Here is a 25,855-nt window from a genome sequence, read left to right as displayed (position 1 = left end):
ATAAAAATCTCTGTTCCTTTTCTTATAGAAATACAAAAATTTCAAAATATATTATTCAAGGAAGTGCTGCAATTGTTTTTGTTTGTCTCAAATATCTATGCCGGTGCATGGTAAAAAACTTGAGCTCTCCCTGGAGGCATTGCAATTGGATAGCCACTTTTCTGTACCGTACACATGCACCACTTCCACAGATTTGTACAGAGACATACTAAAGTCCAATTGATTGTTCCCCAGAAACAAAGTGAAAAGTTTGACTTCTGCTCAACTTAGACAACATTTAAATATATATAAAACAATTCAATTTAACATTGATTCTATGCTTTATTGTATAAATAGACTTTCCGGAACGTTGTTCTCAACACGACTGGCATTAAACCAAAGCTTTAAAAAATGCATGCAACGGAAAGAATCCGGTCGCAATTACAAAGCAACAAACTCCTAAATCTCTCCAAAAATCACTTACACAAGACCGTATTCAAATTGTCTTCAAAGAAATTTATTTCACATTTAAAGATCCAGGTTAAATTGTACCGTCGCATACAATAACTCTGCAACGGGGCCAATTTTTTGTTTTCAAAGTTCTTAAAGAATACAATTCTATATAATTATATATCAGTTAGACAAATTCTGAAAAATAAAACTTATATTCATAAATTATAAAGTTTTTCTTCCCATTTTTTTAGATACTTTGTCGGTGTGTTTCGACTACGTTTAAGTCTGCAAGGGATCATATTTCGTGAATGTTACTTTCAAACCGAGCCTCCGACGCCAAGGTTTGCGAAACTTATTTTAAAAACAATAAACACGTATTTGAGTATGCTTAACCGTGCGGCCGAACCATGCCAGATTTTGATAAAATTAAAAAGAAAAAATGTTTGAGCAGAGTAAATTACTTTTGATTTTCTTTTATTTTCCTTTGAATCGAAATGCAGAAAGAGAAAGTGAGAGAGAGAAAAGACTAAATTGCACTGGCAGCCTAACGGATGCTTTACTCGAAGACACGCAGTGTTGAAAAAATACACAAAAGTTACATAACAAGAAGGAAAAAACTATGCCGTGTGTGCCGGACGGCCGCGACCACAAAGAATATGTTGCGCGTGACTACGGAAAAAGCAAAAGTTTCATGTCAGAAGAATGGCGGCGCGCCAGACCAATGTGACCCAACATTTTCTTTGATTCTGTTGTGAGAGAGAAAAAAGAAATTAAAGCCTAACTGATCGACGTGTAATGTGGCAAAATTATCGAGTATGATATCCAGTCATCTGTGAATATAACCAACTAAAGTACCTGACTGCAAAGTGCTGTACTTGCAACAACGAGTCACAAAAATCCGACATATATATATATTTATTTATTTAAGCAGAAAAATGTGCAGACAACACCGGCCTTTCTGGAATGCAGTTCAAAAAGCAGAGCCCGCCTCCCGCATACAATTCTTGTGTCCGGGCATCGGCCGAGATTTCGCAGATGAGAAAGTGACCGTTTTTCGAGCATCTTCCAAAAACGCCACAGCCAGAGACACTCCCTGACATGGCCTCGAAAAGGAGAGAACCCGTGCGAGTGGAAAACACCCGAATGACACTTTCCCCACAATATGGAATGACAAGACAATGTGAAATACAGTATCTCTGAAGTATCCAAATTTCTCTAAGAAAACTTACCTCACAAATAAGTGCACTATTTTACTAGAAAATGCAAAATATATTAACGATAATATAGATATAGACATACCATTTAGATATTTAGAAGCGTCTAGTGCATCGAGAGTGTTCGACGAAGCAAAACCTAAAGGACAAATGTAAAAAAGATACTGTTTTTAAGTGTGAGAATAAGTAGACATCCGATTTTGACGTCGTCCATCCCGATCGAATAATATATATAATTTATCTTATATTTCTTCTGTTTAAGTTCGTAAAAGCTCGGCCTAATTTTAAAACGTGACGGCGTAGGCTGCGAGAGAGAGAGAGAGAAACAGAGCATGCAGTTATCGAATCTCGAAGTATTTCTCGACCGTTGCGATAGAGTAGTTTAAAATTTTTTTTTTGTCTTTCTCCGCCGTAGCTGACATTTTTAAAATTACGCTTAATGATTACACCCCAAGCTTTTGCTATCGTTGCTGTAAATATTCTACAAGTTTATTAATCACAATTAATGCAGCAATGGACATTTACTACAATATACACATAAATGACAATGAAAGTTTTGGTCCTGGTAGCAAATTTTCTTTTTTTTTTTTTTTTGGAAACTGAATAATGTAATACAGTTTTGCTAAAAACAGCTAAATGTATCAGCACTAGAAGCAGTCAGTTCTTAATAAATGAAATCACATGTACACAATGCACAATCCAACTATACACCCTGACTAAGTCAACTACAGTAACAAAGTTTAAGACCATGCAGGTTTTTCAAAAACAAAACAAAATAACTTTTTTGGAATTTCACATCAGTATTTGATATATCGAAGAACACTTTAAGGACATACGAACTGCCTTTCGGCCAAAAGAAACCATCAAATCCGCACCCAGAGACGAGCTTTCGTTTTTCAATTTAAATATAGAGACTGGCCCTTTAATGCAAAGAATTCTGAACTTATTAATTTGGAAATTCGATTTTAAGTGTGTCATAAATGTCTAGATGGGTCCTCGAAAACCGAGTGGAAAGATTTGATAGTTTCTTTAGATTCACACAAATTGAAGGAATGCTTTTTTTAAACGGGCTATTACAGAATTTTTTCCTCTAGTTCGCTTTTCGACTTACCTAATATTAAACTTAAAAAGAATCATTGATGACTGGAATACACACAATAATCACAAAGGGAGCACAGGTGGGTACAGATTCCTGAACTCCGAGGAAGAAAGTTATGTTGAAACTTTTTATGATCAGCTAAAGTAGATGGGATCCCTTCAAATCTGATTACACCCAGAAAGGACACGAACCACAATTCCATCTTTTTTTTTTTTACCAAGCCAAGTAGCGCAACAGTGTTATGCTACAAGCAGAACAATGTACCCACTTGTATATAAGATATTCACACACAGAAATTGAGTGAACAAAGGAAAATACCCTGCATGGCAAACACTTCACAAGTAAATGACATACTGGAACAGATCTGACTTGTGGGATCGTTTAGGAGACGTCTTGATCTTCTACTTCTTGTCCCTGTTCCCTTTGCTCACCTTCGCCTAAATTAAAAAATAAAAAACATCAGATTTGAACACTCCGCAGTCCTTTGAACTGTATCCAAGTCGTAATCTGCCGGGATCAAAGTCCGCTCGCCTACCCGTAAAATATGTCTACTTACCATCGTGTTGCATGTCCGAGGTCCACAGAGTCAAATTGTCTCGTAACAACTGCATGATGAGAGTAGAATCTTTGTAACTTTCTTCGCTCAGTGTATCGAGCTCGGCAATTGCATCGTCGAATGCGGCTTTGGCGAGACGACAAGCGCGATCTGGAGAATTCAATATTTCGTAGTAGAACACCGAGAAATTTAAAGCTAATCCCAGCCTGATGGGATGGGTAGGGGGGAGCTCCGTCATGGCGATATCGCTTGCTGCCTTGTAAGCTGCCAGACTGTTGTCGGCCGCTTCTTTGCGATCGTTACCAGTGGCAAATTCGGCTAAGTAGCGATGGTAATCGCCTTTCCTGCAAGAACAAATTTGATTAATCAGAAACAGCACAAAATTTTAGATCTCTGGAGCTACTCAGATTAAACCTACATCTTATAATAGAACACTTTAGATTCTCCTGTAGTGGCTGTCGGAACCAAGTGCTTTTCTAATACGTCTAGAATGTCTTGACATATTTCTCGCAGTTCCCCTTCCACCTAAAAATACAAATTAGTTTCTTTCAACCCTTGCTTCAAAACTCACAAATTCCTAGTTACAAACATTTCAAAATGCTTTCTACTCAATAAGCACACCTTAACAATTAAACAATTAACAATAAATATATCAGCTAAACATAGAATTAATTTGAAATTTTAGACAATGGAATAAGAGGATATTAAATAGATAATTTCACACATAGTGTGTAGTAGTGGTAATACTTAATAGAGCATTAACGTTCTGTTGCAGCTATCACTTAAAATATCAAACTTGTCGACAACTGCTCAACTATCAATAACAGTAAAAGTAATTCTCTAAAGATCGGCAATTCAAATTATCATATTACCTGTAACCTATACTGTCTGATCATTTCTAGTCTGTTCTCAGACCCCTTGTTCTCTTCCTTTTGCTCGATGCTGCTAATAATTCTCCATGATGCTCTTCGAGCTCCGATGACATTTTTGTATGCTACAGAAAGTAGATTTCTTTCTTCCACGGTCAGTTCCAGATCCAAGGAAGCAACTTTTTTCATGGCTTCCACCATTTCTGAAAAAATTTCATTATTGTAATTTATGTTGAACTAGTATTAAAATGTTAGAAGATAAAATACAAAAAAAAAATTGCTGTTCTCACTATACTAGCTTATTCCAAATGAAATTTTAATTATGTTAGACTTGCTAACCCAGCCATTCTTTGCACAGAGGAATGCTGGATTATTAAGAGTGTATAGTCCAAAAGGTGACCCATTGATCTTTTGAGAGGGCAGGCAAATAATATGCTATGCCAACATGAAATATTCTATGAAGAAATGAAACCAGAGTAAATGGAAAAATACAATATGTATGCGAATAACATTTTCTTGGAAATGAAAGCTTATAGGCAATTCCACTGGGGTTTACCAGATAATCAAGTGGCAGGATTAACAAGTGTACTGAAATACTTTAAAAACTGTTGACACGTACTAAAAAACTGACTTTGTTTTCAGGTGTTAAGAAAATCTTTCCTACAAGGCTAGAGTGGTGAAAGGACAAGACATCTAAAAACTTACAAGATCTGGTTCGGATTCCATCAGATCACTTGGAGAAACAGGACGCCACCTTCACCACTTTAGCCATCCACCCCCACTTTTAAATGTTAAAAACAAAATTTATTTAGGATGTAGCCAAATTATATAAAGAAAGAATTAGATGAGAGAAAAATAACTAATCATCAAACAATCTAATTAATGTTAAAATAATAAATTAGATAACTCAGTGTAAAGTACAAACAGATTACATAATACTGAATGTCATAAAGGTTATTTCTGAAATCTTTCTATTCCATAGTACAGTATACTTAAGCACACGATATCAAATGACATCACAATTATTCATTATTGATTTTATCACACATCTCCGGAGATTTGAAAATGCTATTTCTATATTGCAAATACATAGTTTGTAACCTCATTAATCTCATTCCAGATACAATGATAAACACGTGATCTTGCAATTACACTATCCATTACTGATAGCATACAAAATTACAGCTACATTTCATTACCATCAAAATTTAGTTAAACTCATATTTTCAAAAATTCTATGACGAGACAAGATTGTTAGGCACAGACAAATGGCTCGAAGAAACTATTGAATTTTCGGAATGGCATTTTAATATAAAAAGTAATTAAATTTTCAAAATGGCTATCCGTTTCTTTGCCGTTTGGAAAATAAATATTGACTTTTTCTGATGTTAAGCAAGCTGTGTTATTTGAAGATCTCTCTGTAAACATTTATTCTGATTTTACTATGATGCTGTTATAATATATGCACGTATGCCAAAGTAACTCAAAAAATTTAGAGCCTTATAATTTTGATGGGTTACTTTATTATCCATTAAAATTTGGAAGCTAAGGAGTGGCATTTTCCCTCACAAATACCTTTAAAACAGTTTTAGTAAAATATAATTAATCTCAAAATTTAGAAAATATTTTGAATGGAATTAAGAACTTTGTTTTGCAATTCAACAAGATTCTTTGATAATGCTATCAAATTTTTGCAAAGAGCAGTTAGTTCATATCAATATTTACATCTAGCATCGTCCAGAAGTTAGATAAAATCTGTACAGATGTTACATTTATTAATTACTTGGCCTCAAAGCAAACAAAATGTGTAACCATAGTGAAATGTTATTCTAGCTAAAGCTGCATCTAAGAGCAGGAATGCTCAAACAAATATTTCACAAACAGAATGTTACACGCAACCTCTGTGCCAAGAAATGTTGGCACTAAATCAATCTCCAAGTGAAATGCACAAACCAACCTGGTCTTCCAACTTCCATGTGATAAATATCAGAATGCATGAAAGCATAGGATTTCACAACTAATTTTGTGTGTGAAAACATCCATACCAGTGTTCTGGACCTTGATGTTGGGCCTTTATACTTCAAAAAAAAACCAGACAAATTGATAAACATTTCTTCCTGAGCCATTACAAAAAAATTGTATTTTGTGCTCTTATTTGTAATTCTAATAAAGATTTGTTTTAGATATATATTTTGCAGATCCACAAAACAAGATATTTGCTGACAAAGTTATGAAATAAAACCACAGTTTGGTTTTATTCCGTTCCAACCGAGAAAACTTTGGATTGTCAAAGCAAAGAATGTCAGACAGAAGATGGCTTCAAACAAGTGGCACACTCAAATCTAGTCTATATTCAAACCACACTAATTAAATTTTTACAATGCCTCAATTTTCTTACCAATAATACTATAGCATTTGTCAATCAAACTCCACAGTCCTCATTTATCCTCTGTCTTCTAGGTAGTTTGTTTTTTCCCACAAAAATAAACATTCAGACCAAAGAGTAGATCTCAAAACTATAAAATAGTCAAACTCATTCAACCTTGAAAATAATCGGTATAGTCCAGTGGCCAGTCCCTGCAGAGAGAATACATTATGGGATGATGCAATAATAAAGCAGAAAAACTTTAAACAGCTATTATCCAGATGTAAGTAGGGAAAGAAAAAACATTGTTTATTATATTTATCCAACTTATTCTTTTTAATGAGTAGATTTTTTGTTTAGTAGTGGTTAAGTAAATTCCCTTTAATTTTGTATATAAAATATACTTCACTTTCATAGAGTAAACTAAAGCTACCGTTATGTTTTTTACACTCAAACTGTAGTTAATAGGCTTAATGCTGGCCAAGGGAGGATAAAAAATAATGTGTGAACACACATTCTGTTGCAATAACTTCTAAAATTAAACCACCAAGTCTAAGCAAAATTTCCAGCCAATAACTTCAACCTGGCACAAAGTATTCAAGAAAAAACAAACATACAAAACAATTTAGAGCGTTTTCAGAAAAATGCAGTAAAAAAAAAACTTAATTATTAAACTAAGGTATAAGAAAAAGTTTAGATTAAATTTCTTTCCAACTAAATTGTTTTTGTCAATACGTTAAAATCCAGAAAAAAAATTTGATTTAAAAATATAGTTATCCGGTTATACTGTTTGTCATGAAAGCCTACTCATCACGATTACTTCCACCTTTCCGGTCGGAAATTTCATGGCTGTTTACTTTATCCTCCGACGATCGCCGTTGGCTGTCTTGTTTAAATTCAATTCAAAGTAAATATTGTATATAAGAGTAAAAAAACCTATATCATATTGGATATTTTATGGTTTAGTTAGCGAAACAAAATATTTTATAGTAGTATTAACGCAGTTTGAATTAGTAACCTACGAACTTAAAAATAACTAATAGATCAACTGACTTGAAGTTAAGACCAAAAATTACACATTTTCAAGTCTATTCTTTATCCATTAACACAACCACAGAAGTTAAATTGGCTGAAAGAAAATCTTCATTAAAAAGTCTAATAATAATAGATGAAAAAATTCACTAGTTAGAAATGATATCAAACGTCAGCCTTTTATTAAAGGATCTGACATTTGATATCATTCGAAAAAAATAAAAAAAGGAGATCAACTGACATTTTAAATTGAAAATTCAGATATCAATTTAAAAAATTTGAGCAGGAAAAGTCCACAAAAATACTGAACCAGATTAACAAAGTTAATTTCTAGATTTTGCCGTTAGTAAGACTGGTAAGTAGGAAGAGTTGTGTTTTAAAGTTACAATATTAATGAATTGGAAAGGTATTCAGAAAGATTTGTACATCAGGGGGACAGATGTCAGTCCAAGTTTTGTGTTAGTCTGTTAGCATTCACAGCCAAAAGGAATATTTTTATCATCATCAGGTATTAAAGTTTCTATAATTTACTAACAGAATTGCTCTTGACAAAACTTGATACTTCAATCTCCTTTATATTTTAGAATACATGGCTTATCACAAGTTGCCATCTTCTATTAATTAACCAAGTTAAAGTTAATTGTGTGGTTTATCAACAAATACATGAAGAAAGCAATTTTTCTTCATAATATACTCAGTTAATGAATGTGAAAGACTTATATCCCAGTATTTTATATAGTTTATTATATGCAAATACCCAAAAATAGAATGCAATTCTGCAAAATAATTCATATGACTATTGTGTGTTTGAAGATTATGACAATGCTTATTCTCTCTTCAAAGAAACAGAATATAAGAAATTTGGATAAACAACATATTATGCAAACGATATGCATAGTCATTCTATCAGTACACACGGTTAATGAGAATTTATTGTTTTACATGTTCTTTGAACAATATTTTAAAATTAATCTGTAGACAATATGCAATAAAAACAAAATGTAAAATCATATAGATACTATTGACTAAAACGACAAATTTGGTAACAGAAGTATCAAGCGGATTAATTAAGTAACCAAACAAGCAGTGTGTTTCCACTCCCGATCCTTAAATAACTTAACGGAACAAGATTCTGTTTGGACAACTATATGTATTGACATTGTTCTTAATGCAGACAATCAATATAGTTATAATACAGTTGCCGCAACTTAACTTTGTATAGATTCCACAAGAAATTGTTTGAAAAAGCAGTATCCTTTCCTAATGATTGTCTCTGGGAGTAAATTTATAATTAACAAAATGTTCATGTTTTTATTAGGACACTGCCACTGCTTCTAAAATGAGACGGTTAACGCGGAGGAATATTTTTTGCAGTGTACGACGTGGCAGCTGCTTTACTCCTTCGTTTTGCACATGAAGTTAAGACAAATGGATTATAGACTGTCATTTCCTTACAGAAAACATTGCCGATAAAGTATGCTCGATATCATTAATAATCAAAGATCCATTTATATTGTTAACTATGTTGGTACAAAGCAATTAATTACTCTTATAAACAGCTAATTCCATTTACCCTTTTGGAAAAATCTATAAAGCATCAATTAATAAACTAGCAATATTAATATTTCCATATTCATTTTCAGTGAATATTTCACATTTCAACAAAACTCCTTTCAAAAGTCAATATTTTATATAACAACAGATTGTAATAATCCGAATTAAGTTAAATTAAAATAAAGAATTACAATTGGCGAAGCAAAAGCCATCTTTCAGAATGAGATCACAGATTTGGAATTTGTAACGACTGAGAATTCTTCAAAGAGAGACTTATTATATAAAAAAAGGTATTTCCAGTTACATTGCACTCTCTTCAATTCAAAAGTATACTAGACTTGGATAAAAATACTGAAGGTTGCAATATTTCACAAAAATCATTAAATATTCCAACAAAATCTAATAATTGATTTTTCTATCTGTTTTGTCAGCAGTAAATTACAGTGACTCACTCTCTTTGGTATTCAATAATGTCCTGATAATCTTGGAACTATTTGCAATAATAAAAATTCCATAGATGATAAATATAAAATACAGAGAGTTAGTTATTAGTTGGTAGCAAAGTACTAATTCCAGCTTCAGCATAAACTTAAAACGTGTGTTTAAACATGTTTTTACAAGGTGGTAAATTAAAACCCTTTAATATAAAAATACAAAATTTGAATAATTACACAGTAAACTAGTCAAATGATAATGCCAATGTCATTTGGCCACAACTTTGCATAATTAATACAAGATGGCAAGTTAACACCTATTGGTAGTCCAAATTACTTTTTATCTGAATAGTTAATTTACTGAGTTATGGCTCGATGAATTCAAAGTTATCGTGTTTAACTTAGTGTTTTCCTTCTTGTATCTTATCATTCAAAATATTTTGAATCTTTTACAATAAAATATACATGAATTTGTATAAGGTGTATTCTCTAACTGCAATCTTTCAAGAATTAGAGTTCTATCAGAAGCATCACTGCTTTGCACTGAATTTGCCATATCACAGATTATATAAGTTGAACTATGAGGCAATGGCTTAACAGTATCTTTAATCCAAGTATTATTTATTATAACTAAGGATTTCTCCCACACCGGGTCATATAAAACAAATATGCGTACTTCTAAACCAATATCCGGCGTGAAAACTCCAAACTTTGTTTGGAGTTTTCACGCCGGATATTGGTTTAGAAGTATGCATATTTGTTTTATTATTTATTATATTAATTAGCCAAAGACCTAGCCCAAAATTTCTCACAAAAGCCAAAAAATTAATCTTTCTACTAAAAATATTGTTTCAACTTTTAATAATGGTTGAAGTAATCAATTAACACATTCAAAATATCATTTGTTATAATTTTGCATGTTCTTGCTTGGCCTTTAACAAGTTTATAAGCTTAAACTTTTCCAAAAATCTAAAATTATTTCTAAATCCTCTCAGTTACTATGAAATTTTGATTCTTACACACTAATGATGTTTATCAAATACCTTTATTATATAGTAAATTGTGTAATTCATACAAAGTTAATGGAAATTGGCAGTTGCCATGTAGAGATGGTGGTACACAGTTAAGGGAAGTCATGCCATAACCTGTCTGGAAACAATCAAGAACTGTCATTTGAAGCCAATGACCACAGATTTAGCTGTGGCATAGAAGCAGTAGTGAAGCCACATCACAATCAAAGGAAAACTTCCCATCAGTGCCTACATTGAATTTTAAGGTATGCATCTGTATTCCCACTTAATAAAGTACACAACAAATAATTTATCACCATCTTTGCATTAGAAATATAGAAACTATAGTGATTTCTCAATGCCTAGTTAGTTCAACCAGAAATCCCTTCCAGAATAAAAGAAAGTTGTCATATAGTGTGTAAAGTAGTGACCTTTTAGCAGAGTGGGAACAAAAGAGGCGCGACCTTGTCAATTGGACCCACGTGCGGTCGGGTAATACCACTTGTAAGGTATTGACTTGTAAACAAGAGTAAACAAAGGAAGCGCCGGCTTTGTTAATTGGACCCACCTGCAGTCAGACGGGTAGTATATTTACCATATTGTAAACAAACAAACGTAAACAAGTGGCGGACGTTTGTATAAGCTTCACTCTCGTCGGATGACGGCGGAACTGAGCTTAAGCTGTTCGGGTATAAAAAAGGGTTGTGATTGGTCGGAAGTTCCCGTTCAAAAATCCCTTAAATTGCAGGGCGAACGAGAGTCAAAGAGAGAAGGGCAAGAGACTGATACATGGTTGTCTCAGGCACTTGGGAAGCCCGCTGAGCGTAAAGAGAGAGTGTTCTCCTCTGTTGATCTTCTCAGAGACGGGTTAGTGCTGAGACCGAACCGATCGTGCAGTTGAGCCGACTCCACAATCTGACTGAGGTCTCTCTGAAGGTTATCAGTTCCCAGACGCCAATCTGGCACGTGAATTCACTACACATGGTTATCCTGTACATACACTATGTTTTCCAACTTGTACTTTCTACAACTGTAAATAAACTGTACATATATTCAATTTGAGTGTGGAGGTGTGCTTTCCAATGAACGTGATTCTTTACATCGAGCCGTGATACACAAGAAACCAACTCAGATGGAGTTGGGAAGGAACGGCAATAAGATCTTCTCTTAGTGTATGAACAGTGGCCATATTTCTTGCAAAATATTTAGTTCCATATTCATGACAATACTTTTCCAAAGAAAAATATCAAAAATATGTGAACTTCCCAATTATAATGATGACAAGGCTTCCAACAGAAGCAATAAAACTTTAAGTAGACTTTCATAATGCCACGAAAAACCTTTAGAACTGATGATTTCGAAAATAATGACATTCAAATTTACATAATTTGTTAATACTTAATAGTGTAAAAGGCTGAAAAAACTCAAAGTAATCATCCTTAGATTATTTTGAAAATACTCAGCAAGAAAAAACTAGTACAAGTTGCATAATCTTCCTGACAAAAAGTTAAAACAGTGTAGTACCATCTGTTACAAGATTTAAAAAAAAAACTTTTAATATTGCTAGCTGTTATAAAATTTTGATTTTGAAAACTTGATTTTGAGGGCAGAGACCAGTTTTATAAAAAATCATAAATTCTATTAACAAGTAAAATCTTCATTATGTTCAACCGTGACCAAATGGTTCCATTCCCTAAACACTGGCAGCTGATTACAGAGACAATGTTTAAACGCTGATGGCAGTTTAGAGATCGTAGACAACGGTTCAGAAAAATTTCACTGCACAGACGGCATTTCTTGCTTGCCGCAGTTTAAACAGTGATTAGAAACAAGTTATTTGAACAACTTTCTAGACTCGATAGCAGGTTTAGACACCATTTTATTTGAATAGAAGTCGCCATATTCATTTGTTGATCACAAAGTTCATATTACAATGGCTATTGTTCATTTAATAAATCTTGTAAATGAGACAAATCAAAAAATTATTCATCTCGACAATTTCAAAGAGAGAAAGGGTAATACGAGATCGAAATAATCCTTTAGAAATCCACTCCAAATTTGGCACAGATTTTTTAAATCTGGATTTGTTTGTATTTTAAATCTTATTAATGATAAAATTAAGCATCTAGATCAGGGCTTCTTAAACTATAGGTCGCGACCCCATTTGGGGTCGCCTAGCGAAATCTTGGGGTCGCGAGATTTTAATGTAAAATATTGAAAATAATTTGTGAGAATTTGAAAATGGCACGCTTTGTGTCATAGGTTTTGTGAGTTGCGCGTTGTATCACTTCTGGTGCAGCGAGACAACGATTCAGCAACACTGATTGTAGTGTGTATAGTGTAGTATTGTCGCTTTTCAGTGTATTCAGTTGTCTTTGTTCCATTGTAACACAAGAGTGAACTGTGGTAGTACACCATTATTGTTTCTGCAAATTTGTATATACGGTATCTTTATTTTATATTTTTTTTGGGTCGCGAAAAAAAATCACAATCATAAATGGGGTCGTGAATAAAAAAAAGTTTAAGAAGCCCTGATCTAGATCAAAGAGGTCATTAACTATTGAACAACAGTTGTTGACGATATGATTTTATGCCACCAGAAGCTTCCGGAAAGTAGCTGGTGATCGTATTGGAGTTCACGCCTCTAGTGTATGCAGGTATTTATCAAACTAAAATTAAATAAATTTTAAAAGTTTTTCTGTATAGAGATAGAGACATTTATAATAAGAATGACATCTTGTTTAACAAATAAGAATAAGGTCTTCCTGAGAGCAGACTGACAAGAAAACGACAAAAAAAATTTGTTCTATATCATCTCCCATGTGATTTTTTCATCCCCAGAATACGATTGTTGTAACCTTTCTCCTCAATTGCAGGATAATTTATAATTTCTGCAAGGACACCTTTTTCTTCGGAAAAATTCCGGCATGATTTGAACACGTTCATTCCCATTTTTCTGACGTCATAAACGAATGGCCTGATTGGTTAAACAACTCCTGAGACAGGGAAGTAACAGAAAAGTAAGTAATAGCCAACGTTTTGCCGAGGTTTGTTTAGACAGCATTCAGAAACAGACGATTGTCATCTTTGCAATGCATTTTAAACCGCAATTCAGCCAGCCAATGCCAGGACGTTGTTTGGCTGTTAAACATCGTTTAACATAAACTCTGTCTCTGCAATCAACTGTGGGAGTTTGGTCGTGGATTTGTGCCTCACCCAGATGGGCTGGCCACGTGTTTTCCAGGTTTTCTCCACATCTGTAATACTTGCAGGGACCAGTTACCATTAAAGACCTCCTGGAAGGCACTCCCTAGACAGATCTCCCAAGGGTTGCATTGCCATAACAAAACAGACAAACATTATGTCCAACCCTGCTTGAGATGTGACATACAACCACCTCTATCTTCCCACCACTTCAATCTTTAACCACAAAAATTTAATAGCAAAGTCAAATACAAGTTACCATGTCAAATTTCACCTCAATCTTTAATTTAAACCATCCTGAAATATTAAACAAAACAGATGCCAACATACCCACCCACACAAACCCCCAACATTTTTTTGGATTTCTTGTTTCTTCACATTTCAAGGTCCTGAGTCCAAAAGAGGAAAGTATGGCAAACAGCAGCAGAAAAAGTAAGAGAAAAACTAAATTTAATATTAAAAATGATTTTAAAGACTAAAGACAATTATTTCTTTGTTATTCTTCAGCTAAATTACTACCACCATCACTACCACTTGTTTTTTTTTCATGTAAAAGTAGTATACTTCTGCAAATAATCATCTTCATTAATTTCTTCTGTCTGAATTAAGACAAATATTTATAAAATAATCTCGTAAATGAAAGTTCTTAACTTTTTAATTATCTTCTACTGTCATTAGCCTAAATTTCCATACTATTTTTAAACTATATTAATTCTAATTCGAATCAAAATTTAGGCTAAAGGTAGCTGCTTACACACCAAATTTCAGTACTTAAAAATGTAGTTAATATAGTCCAAAATAACCCAGCAATTTAAGTTTATTTGGTAACATTCAGTTTTCAGTTCATATTTACTTTACAAAGGAACTTTGATATTATGTAACTCATAAAAGCTGAGGAAGGTTTTCAATTATGCAACCTTCGCCTCATCATCCAAATACTGGTAAAAATTTTTAGAAATTGTTAGCAACACAACTAGTCATTAGAATATTTCCCTAGATATAAAAATAATTTGATCAAATGCTATCCATTTGTCAATGAAAGGCATTTTCCTTAAAAATAATGAAATATTTCAAAATAATAATGCCAATTTAATACTTCCCCCGTGTCATGGTTATAATGTGACTAAATTCAGACGTAAGTATACAACAGCTAAATATTGTTATACGTAACAAGAAAGAATTTAGATGTAATAGTAGGGAGAATTTAAAAAAAACTAGCATAACTTTCCTGGAAAAAATATTTGTTTAAGAAACATTAAGGCACTACCACAAAGTGTGGGGGACTCCATCTATTACAAGATTTTATTGAAAAATAATAAAGTCCATCTCTATTCAAGATATGACAAAACCCCCTCAACCTTTAACCATCAAAATTTAAAAGCATCAATGTCCCTTATACACAAGCTACTGTTCCAAATTTCATTTCTTAACCTTTACCCCATCTTGAGATATTAAACGAAAGACGCCAACACACACCAGGAATTCTTTTTTTACTTTCCAGACTGCTGTGTATACATAACGAGGGATCATATCAAATTTGACCCTCAGTTTTTTGCAATCTCCATGTTTCTAGACGTCTTGAAAAAAATTCTGTGGGTACGTCTATTTTGTTTAACATCTCTGGATAGGGTAGATTCAAGCCTGGACTCCACATTACCGAAATCCGCGACGTAATCATAAAACTGAAAGCCAAACTGACGAAACTAAGTTTTGTAACGTTCAGTTGGACAAGACTGAAAGCAGAGTTAAAAATTATTTACCTTTTCCATTTTCGTCCTGCGCTTCTGTCGTACTGCAACTAATAAAAACGCAAGGATTTGCAACGCATAGTCACGTGCATTAGTCACATGTAGTTTGATTGTCGTAATGGCAGAAAGTGTAGCAAAAACAATGAGGAAACAAATAGATTTGGAATTCTTCATCGAAGAAGTTAGAAAATACAGATGTCTGTACGACAAAAAAAATGTAAATAATTCAAAGATTATTAACAATAAAATTGTTAATAAATGCAGAGAAATCATGGCAAAATCCGTAGCGTCGTCCATGCTTGACTCTACGACAATTACAGAACTGATCAACAGATGGCGCATTTCTAGTGGTGTCAAGTTAAAACAAAAACATAACTGCAACAAAAACTCTATGTTTCAGTTCTGTTTCTGAGTTTGTTTTCAGGTAGTGTGGAGTCCAGGCTTAAGTAACAAAATTTGGCATGGTGGCTTGTACACGAGGAGCATTGATGCTATTAAATTTTGGTGGTTAAAGGTCAAGTGGGTGGGGAGATAAAGGGAGTTGTGTGTATCTCCAGTAGAGCTAGACTTGATGATTTTACTTGTTATTAATACTTTAAATAAAACTCATCCTATTTTCAAAATCAAGCTGGTTTGCCATTTTATAGTAATTATAAATAGAAGTTTTTTTATAACAAAATCTTATAATAAAATTGTCTGTGGTGACATATATTAAGTTATATTGTAATTAAAATTATAAACAAGATCTCATAATAGTCAGGAGAGTTATGGAACTTGTTGCTGGATTTTTTTACTCATCGGGTTCAGAAGGCCTCAAAATGTCAAGATTTGCAAATTCAGGAGGGTCAAATTTGACATTATACTTTTCCATGTTATACACATGACAGCCAGGAAAGTAAAAGCTTTATCAAACTAACCAGAAAACAATTGAAAAATATTAAATAGTGGGGGAAAAATAATTTTAGTACAGCATTTCCTATTATTCTAAAATTTATCCAAGTAAAATATTAATAGGATTTAGATACATCCCAAGCATAATAAAGGTTACAGCAATTTATTTGGAACACCTACAAAAAGAATTTTATTGATTAAAATTAAATTAGTAGTTCATTCTTTTAACCGGTGAAATGAAAATTTAAACATTTCAAGTTGTATTTGTGACACGCAAAGCAATAGTAACAAAAAATACTTTGAAATTCCATCACTAAGAAACACAATATACCAAATTCACATACTTTAATTTCTACAAAAAGCAATAACATGAGGGAAAGAACAAATTTGATCATTTTTTAAGAATAATTCAGAGGTATTATGCCAAAATCCAAGTTATTTTTAGAAAACTTTTGAAATTCACAGGAATTAAAAATATGCAAACAAATGTATAAAAATTTGTCACAACCTTAAGAAACTTCACAAACCAAAATATTGAGTACAATTATACAACCATTTCCTTGTTAAAAATTACAAAATAGTTGTAAGCTGTGTTTCTGAAATCCAATAATTCCTTTTTTTTGTACATTATTTGATATTAACAAATACTTTTAATGTCTTAAATACGCTAAGGTCATTAACATTTACGTAATTTTTCTTGCAAATATTTATCCGAAGCATACTACAAACTATTTTAAAATTAAAATATTTTAGTCCTGTTTCTATAATTGTGTAATTTCTTGAAAACATTTAGTTTATTCGTCTTTTAATTAAATACGAATAGTGTTATATATCTTTGGTTGCAAGTGTTCTTCCAAACAGCAATCTGCATTGAAATCTGGTGAACAATCTGTACGAGATTACAAATTCAGTCCCAAAGGATTTGAACAGTGTATTAGTAAATGAAGGACAATGCCTTAAACTCTGCAATCAAATCAACAACTATATATAAGACTAAGTTAATTACTAATTTAACTGGAAATCTTTCAGCACGATTACCTACTTTGTATCACGATATTAAATTAATTATTAGTTATTAACAACTGTACAGTTTCTATGAATTAAATAAACTGAAAACAAATTTATCTGCAGCTTTCTATTGTTTAGTTCAAAATGCTTCACTTATTCCTTTTATATAAAAACAGCAACATTGTTGCTGGACTTTCATAGCATTCTTCGTTTTCATCCCTAATAATTGCTATCGTTACCATAAGTCTTCAGATTGCTCAGGACATATTAAGAGGGTGGAAGCCATGTCTCCCGAACCAACGATCCACTTTCAAAGATTAAGACTTCTAGAAACATTTCCCCCCTAATATGCAAACTCCCTGCAAAATTTCAAAAATTTTAACCCACTTCAAAACTTAATAGTGTCAAGATTTGAAGAGGATAAAAAAAATCATCCCCTCGCACACACACTAGCATCCATATATACAGGGAGAAAAGTTCCAATTTCTTTTGCATTTTGACATTTCAAGGTTTCCAGTCCAAATATATAAAAATCTTAGGGAGGCCATTTTTGACTGATCACAATACTCTTGTTATATAACAGCCAGGAAAGTAAAAAGAAAAAACAAAAACTTGACATAATAGATATTAATGAGTTTAGGAATTAAAACTCACTTGCAAATTAAACTGCAAGAACCAAATAATTATCTATTATCAAATCAAAACTAGAAATAATTTTTGAGTTTCGTTTATTAAATGCATTTATAGTAGTAAGAAACATGTTATAAGTAAATAATAGACCTGCTAACACGATTTTTCAGTAACACCAAACAATCTGTCATATTATTATGCAGATACAAGATGGACGCTTAACCTCCTACTCAAATTATTTTATATCTAATTATTAAATTAGCCTTATTATAGCCTGAAAATACAGATTATTTGGCAACAAGTTACACAGTTCTAGTCTAGTGAGCTCAAGTGGCTTATTTTTATAATTGGTAACAAAAGTAATGTAAAATTACAGCAGAATCTAGTTAACTCTAAATCACTTTCTTTTCCCAATCATCTAGCACGAGTCCAAATTCTCCCCGACTAATTCGAGTTAACCAGATTTCACTGTATTAATGAGAATTTCAATCCACGGCAGTTTTGTTTCTACTATAAAGTTAGAGAATTTATGACGTATCACATTATGAGTGAATGGATATAGAAAGAATAACTGTGTCAATGAAAAACAGCTAAACAAAACCACTGAATCATTACACAGTCCATGACATATTTAAGACTATTTCTAATAAAAACTAGACTTTATAACCAGAAAAAATTATTAAACACACGAACTACAAAGTTTTTTGTTTAAATAACTCCGTAAAATAAGCTATATTAGGATTTCGGTAGTAAAAATATCAATACGTTTAAAAAAAGAGAGAAATTTAAATATTTAAAGAAATCCACCAGAAACTAAAACTTTATGAAGAATCATCTCCACGTTTTGCTTTTCATCGATATTTCGTCATATCTAATTTTAAATGAATGCAAGATTAGAAATTTTACGATTAATATATTAATCTGCGATTTCACAAAATGGAAAAATCTTATACCGAGGTGTATCTATCTGTACAATATTCTATGAATATTTATCAGTAAAACAATTAACGGAAGATAATTAGTCTCAAGGTAAACACTTATTACAGCATGGGCAGAAACGAATCTTTTAATGATAAATTCGAAAATCAATCTGTAATGATTAAAACGTCTAGTTTAGAATTATTTTCAAGTTTCCAAACAAATTAATACGAAAGATTCTACAAAACATTACCGGAAAGGCAAGTAAACCGACGCAAAATACAATTTTATTAAATTCAATTATACGAACAATTTTGTTATCTAATGTAATAACCATCCTTCGTGGCTCCATTAATCTCATTTTGTGGTATTTAATAAAGGAATATTTTATACACATGAACAAGCAATGCATTTCAAACAAAACTAATATCTCAGAATTTCTCTTTTATTGATTGCGTCTCCTCTGCAGTCAACAGTCGAAATACTTTCGACATTAAGCCTTTGCAGTTTGCTTCCAAACTCGATATTACACATTGGACTTTTGATTAACAGGAAAAAAACTGTAAGCGTAAAGAAGTTAACTTGAACAACAAAGAATGTAAAACCTTACAATAATCTGAATACGTACAAAAAAAGAGATTAAAGATTTCTTTTTTTAAATCAAAGACTTTAAATTTGTCACATATCATACCATACCAAATGCTCATTTTTTTTTTTTTTATAGTCTCTACTTGAGAATCAGTAGATGAATAGCGAGAGTAAAGCAATCTGCAAAGACGGTACCTCTCAGAAAGCATTTCTAATGAAGGTCAACCTCTATTTGCACCGTAGATACACTAAAAAACCCCAGAAAACACCACAGAGCAAGCCTGCTGGTGAGGTGCAAACCTGCAACTACCAGCGTTCGGAGATTTCGTCCGTCAGTTAGCAAAAAGTAGAACATCAGACCCATATTTATGACTTATAACTAGATAAATTTCATTAGATATACACACAGCTGTAAGAAAAGAATTACAATAATAATAATAATTCTGTCTAAAAGAATTACAGTTAAATCCAAACACATTACATAGGATTTAGCTGTATGTGGTCAAAAATAAGCTAAATAATACATTTAAATCTAACTTTTTTATATTTCGAGCATTATTTTACGCAGATTTCGCTTAAAACATTAAATTGTCTTGCTACACTGCAATTTTTTTTTTTGTAGTATTTTGTTAACTCCCACCCAATTTTTAATATTGATATTAAATTAACAGACGAATTACCATGTTTTTAATGATAATTGGACTCTTATCAATCAATCAAATCCATATATGGTAAAACTGGACGGTTTTTTAATCGTTTAAAATAAGCCAAAACCTGCAGAAAATTAGCTAAAAAAAAATAAAGTTCATACTCTGATTTTTCGAATTAAAAAAAANATTAGTCACATGTAGTTTGATTGTCGTAATGGCAGAAAGTGTAGCAAAAACAATGAGGAAACAAATAGATTTGGAATTCTTCATCGAAGAAGTTAGAAAATACAGATGTCTGTACGACAAAAAAAATGTAAATAATTCAAAGATTATTAACAATAAAATTGTTAATAAATGCAGAGAAATCATGGCAAAATCCGTAGCGTCGTCCATGCTTGACTTTACGACAATTACGGAACTGATCAACAGATGGCGCATTTCTAGTGGTGTCAAGTTAAAACAAAAACATAACTGCAACAAAAACTCTATGTTTCAGTTCTGTTTCTGAGTTTGTTTTCAGGTAGTGTGGAGTCCAGGCTTAAGTAACAAAATTTGGCATGGTGGCTTGTACACGAGGAGCATTGATGCTATTAAATTTTGGTGGTTAAAGGTCAAGTGGGTGGGGAGATAAAGGGAGTTGTGTGTATCTCCAGTAGAGCTAGACTTGATGATTTTACTTGTTATTAATACTTTAAATAAAACTCATCCTATTTTCAAAATCAAGCTGGTTTGCCATTTTATAGTAATTATAAATAGAAGTTTTTTTATAACAAAATCTTATAATAAAATTGTCTGTGGTGACATATATTAAGTTATATTGTAATTAAAATTATAAACAAGATCTCATAATAGTCAGGAGAGTTATGGAACTTGTTGCTGGATTTTTTTACTCATCGGGTTCAGAAGGCCTCAAAATGTCAAGATTTGCAAATTCAGGAGGGTCAAATTTGACATTATACTTTTCCATGTTATACACATGACAGCCAGGAAAGTAAAAGCTTTATCAAACTAACCAGAAAACAATTGAAAAATATTAAATAGTGGGGGAAAAATAATTTTAGTACAGCATTTCCTATTATTCTAAAATTTATCCAAGTAAAATATTAATAGGATTTAGATACATCCCAAGCATAATAAAGGTTACAGCAATTTATTTGGAACACCTACAAAAAGAATTTTATTGATTAAAATTAAATTAGTAGTTCATTCTTTTAACCGGTGAAATGAAAATTTAAACATTTCAAGTTGTATTTGTGACACGCAAAGCAATAGTAACAAAAAATACTTTGAAATTCCATCACTAAGAAACACAATATACCAAATTCACATACTTTAATTTCTACAAAAAGCAATAACATGAGGGAAAGAACAAATTTGATCATTTTTTAAGAATAATTCAGAGGTATTATGCCAAAATCCAAGTTATTTTTAGAAAACTTTTGAAATTCACAGGAATTAAAAATATGCAAACAAATGTATAAAAATTTGTCACAACCTTAAGAAACTTCACAAACCAAAATATTGAGTACAATTATACAACCATTTCCTTGTTAAAAATTACAAAATAGTTGTAAGCTGTGTTTCTGAAATCCAATAATTCCTTTTTTTTGTACATTATTTGATATTAACAAATACTTTTAATGTCTTAAATACGCTAAGGTCATTAACATTTACGTAATTTTTCTTGCAAATATTTATCCGAAGCATACTACAAACTATTTTAAAATTAAAATATTTTAGTCCTGTTTCTATAATTGTGTAATTTCTTGAAAACATTTAGTTTATTCGTCTTTTAATTAAATACGAATAGTGTTATATATCTTTGGTTGCAAGTGTTCTTCCAAACAGCAATCTGCATTGAAATCTGGTGAACAATCTGTACGAGATTACAAATTCAGTCCCAAAGGATTTGAACAGTGTATTAGTAAATGAAGGACAATGCCTTAAACTCTGCAATCAAATCAACAACTATATATAAGACTAAGTTAATTACTAATTTAACTGGAAATCTTTCAGCACGATTACCTACTTTGTATCACGATATTAAATTAATTATTAGTTATTAACAACTGTACAGTTTCTATGAATTAAATAAACTGAAAACAAATTTATCTGCAGCTTTCTATTGTTTAGTTCAAAATGCTTCACTTATTCCTTTTATATAAAAACAGCAACATTGTTGCTGGACTTTCATAGCATTCTTCGTTTTCATCCCTAATAATTGCTATCGTTACCATAAGTCTTCAGATTGCTCAGGACATATTAAGAGGGTGGAAGCCATGTCTCCCGAACCAACGATCCACTTTCAAAGATTAAGACTTCTAGAAACATTTCCCCCCTAATATGCAAACTCCCTGCAAAATTTCAAAAATTTTAACCCACTTCAAAACTTAATAGTGTCAAGATTTGAAGAGGATAAAAAAAATCATCCCCTCGCACACACACTAGCATCCATATATACAGGGAGAAAAGTTCCAATTTCTTTTGCATTTTGACATTTCAAGGTTTCCAGTCCAAATATATAAAAATCTTAGGGAGGCCATTTTTGACTGATCACAATACTCTTGTTATATAACAGCCAGGAAAGTAAAAAGAAAAAACAAAAACTTGACATAATAGATATTAATGAGTTTAGGAATTAAAACTCACTTGCAAATTAAACTGCAAGAACCAAATAATTATCTATTATCAAATCAAAACTAGAAATAATTTTTGAGTTTCGTTTATTAAATGCATTTATAGTAGTAAGAAACATGTTATAAGTAAATAATAGACCTGCTAACACGATTTTTCAGTAACACCAAACAATCTGTCATATTATTATGCAGATACAAGATGGACGCTTAACCTCCTACTCAAATTATTTTATATCTAATTATTAAATTAGCCTTATTATAGCCTGAAAATACAGATTATTTGGCAACAAGTTACACAGTTCTAGTCTAGTGAGCTCAAGTGGCTTATTTTTATAATTGGTAACAAAAGTAATGTAAAATTACAGCAGAATCTAGTTAACTCTAAATCACTTTCTTTTCCCAATCATCTAGCACGAGTCCAAATTCTCCCCGACTAATTCGAGTTAACCAGATTTCACTGTATTAATGAGAATTTCAATCCACGGCAGTTTTGTTTCTACTATAAAGTTAGAGAATTTATGACGTATCACATTATGAGTGAATGGATATAGAAAGAATAACTGTGTCAATGAAAAACAGCTAAACAAAACCACTGAATCATTACACAGTCCATGACATATTTAAGACTATTTCTAATAAAAACTAGACTTTATAACCAGAAAAAATTATTAAACACACGAACTACAAAGTTTTTTGTTTAAATAACTCCGTAAAATAAGCTATATTAGGATTTCGGTAGTAAAAATATCAATACGTTTAAAAAAAGAGAGAAATTTAAATATTTAAAGAAATCCACCAGAAACTAAAACTTTATGAAGAATCATCTCCACGTTTTGCTTTTCATCGATATTTCGTCATATCTAATTTTAAATGAATGCAAGATTAGAAATTTTACGATTAATATATTAATCTGCGATTTCACAAAATGGAAAAATCTTATACCGAGGTGTATCTATCTGTACAATATTCTATGAATATTTATCAGTAAAACAATTAACGGAAGATAATTAGTCTCAAGGTAAACACTTATTACAGCATGGGCAGAAACGAATCTTTTAATGATAAATTCGAAAATCAATCTGTAATGATTAAAACGTCTAGTTTAGAATTATTTTCAAGTTTCCAAACAAATTAATACGAAAGATTCTACAAAACATTACCGGAAAGGCAAGTAAACCGACGCAAAATACAATTTTATTAAATTCAATTATACGAACAATTTTGTTATCTAATGTAATAACCATCCTTCGTGGCTCCATTAATCTCATTTTGTGGTATTTAATAAAGGAATATTTTATACACATGAACAAGCAATGCATTTCAAACAAAACTAATATCTCAGAATTTCTCTTTTATTGATTGCGTCTCCTCTGCAGTCAACAGTCGAAATACTTTCGACATTAAGCCTTTGCAGTTTGCTTCCAAACTCGATATTACACATTGGACTTTTGATTAACAGGAAAAAAACTGTAAGCGTAAAGAAGTTAACTTGAACAACAAAGAATGTAAAACCTTACAATAATCTGAATACGTACAAAAAAAGAGATTAAAGATTTCTTTTTTTAAATCAAAGACTTTAAATTTGTCACATATCATACCATACCAAATGCTCATTTTTTTTTTTTTTATAGTCTCTACTTGAGAATCAGTAGATGAATAGCGAGAGTAAAGCAATCTGCAAAGACGGTACCTCTCAGAAAGCATTTCTAATGAAGGTCAACCTCTATTTGCACCGTAGATACACTAAAAAACCCCAGAAAACACCACAGAGCAAGCCTGCTGGTGAGGTGCAAACCTGCAACTACCAGCGTTCGGAGATTTCGTCCGTCAGTTAGCAAAAAGTAGAACATCAGACCCATATTTATGACTTATAACTAGATAAATTTCATTAGATATACACACAGCTGTAAGAAAAGAATTACAATAATAATAATAATTCTGTCTAAAAGAATTACAGTTAAATCCAAACACATTACATAGGATTTAGCTGTATGTGGTCAAAAATAAGCTAAATAATACATTTAAATCTAACTTTTTTATATTTCGAGCATTATTTTACGCAGATTTCGCTTAAAACATTAAATTGTCTTGCTACACTGCAATTTTTTTTTTTGTAGTATTTTGTTAACTCCCACCCAATTTTTAATATTGATATTAAATTAACAGACGAATTACCATGTTTTTAATGATAATTGGACTCTTATCAATCAATCAAATCCATATATGGTAAAACTGGACGGTTTTTTAATCGTTTAAAATAAGCCAAAACCTGCAGAAAATTAGCTAAAAAAAAATAAAGTTCATACTCTGATTTTTCGAATTAAAAAAAATTTAAAAAAAAAACCACACCTCACGACTCAGGAAACAGTAAAAATTATATTAGTAACAATTTAGTAAAAAGACAAAAAAAATCTGATGATACCATCGATTTGATTGGACGAATTACAAACCTCCGCCCAACATCGACCATTCAAATGGTCGGAAAGAACAAAAGCTGTTTTATTCTAATTTATGACGAAACATCAATTATCAAAAAGACAATCTCGTCGACGGGGGAGAGAGCGAGAGCGACATCGAGAGAGACAGAGAGAGAGAAAATTATTAATAATAATAATATTTAAAAAAAAGAATTAAAATACGTTTAAAAAAATAAACTAACTGCGTATTATAAAATCGATAAATCCGACGAAACTTATAAAATTTAAGTAACGACCGCATTGGATTTTACGAATCGCAGTACGAATTTTTTTTTTTAATGTAATCAATTTTAGGCTTAGATTTAGGCCTAAATAAGGTAGAGACGAATTTCCTTACCATCGTACCGCTCCGCTTGCTCAGCTAATTTAGCTTTATAAACGTTATCCTCTCTTTCAGTCATGTCGGCTGAAGGTTCTTGACACTTTTACAATAACGGTTTCTCCAAAATACGATTCCAAATGGAAACCTTTTCCGAATACTCTTCCCGCCGGCAAAATGGCCGAACTCTCAACAACCAGCACTACGATATCAATGCGCGC

General features: G+C 31.9%; 1 protein-coding gene across 1 annotated transcript; it reads right to left on the bottom strand.

Annotated features, from left to right (window-relative positions):
* Window positions 1-474: 474 nt before the first annotated feature.
* On the bottom strand, window positions 475-25,855 carry LOC111629243 (14-3-3 protein epsilon-like). The gene is made up of 5 exons (XM_023373128.1): window positions 25,653-25,855; window positions 4,174-4,373; window positions 3,720-3,826; window positions 3,302-3,645; window positions 475-3,182 (listed from the first exon to the last, which is right to left on the bottom strand). The coding sequence occupies exons 1-5, from the start codon at window positions 25,714-25,716 to the stop codon at window positions 3,127-3,129; spliced, it is 771 nt and encodes a 256-aa protein (XP_023228896.1). The 5' UTR covers window positions 25,717-25,855; the 3' UTR covers window positions 475-3,126.

Source organism: Centruroides sculpturatus, unplaced genomic scaffold (assembly GCF_000671375.1).
Source record: "Centruroides sculpturatus isolate CEXI.00-Female unplaced genomic scaffold, Cexi_2.0 scaffold51, whole genome shotgun sequence".
NCBI classification, from domain to species: domain Eukaryota; kingdom Metazoa; phylum Arthropoda; class Arachnida; order Scorpiones; family Buthidae; genus Centruroides; species Centruroides sculpturatus.
The sequence above is the reverse complement of the archived record's forward strand: the minus strand, read 5'-3'. Positions and strand labels throughout refer to the sequence as shown.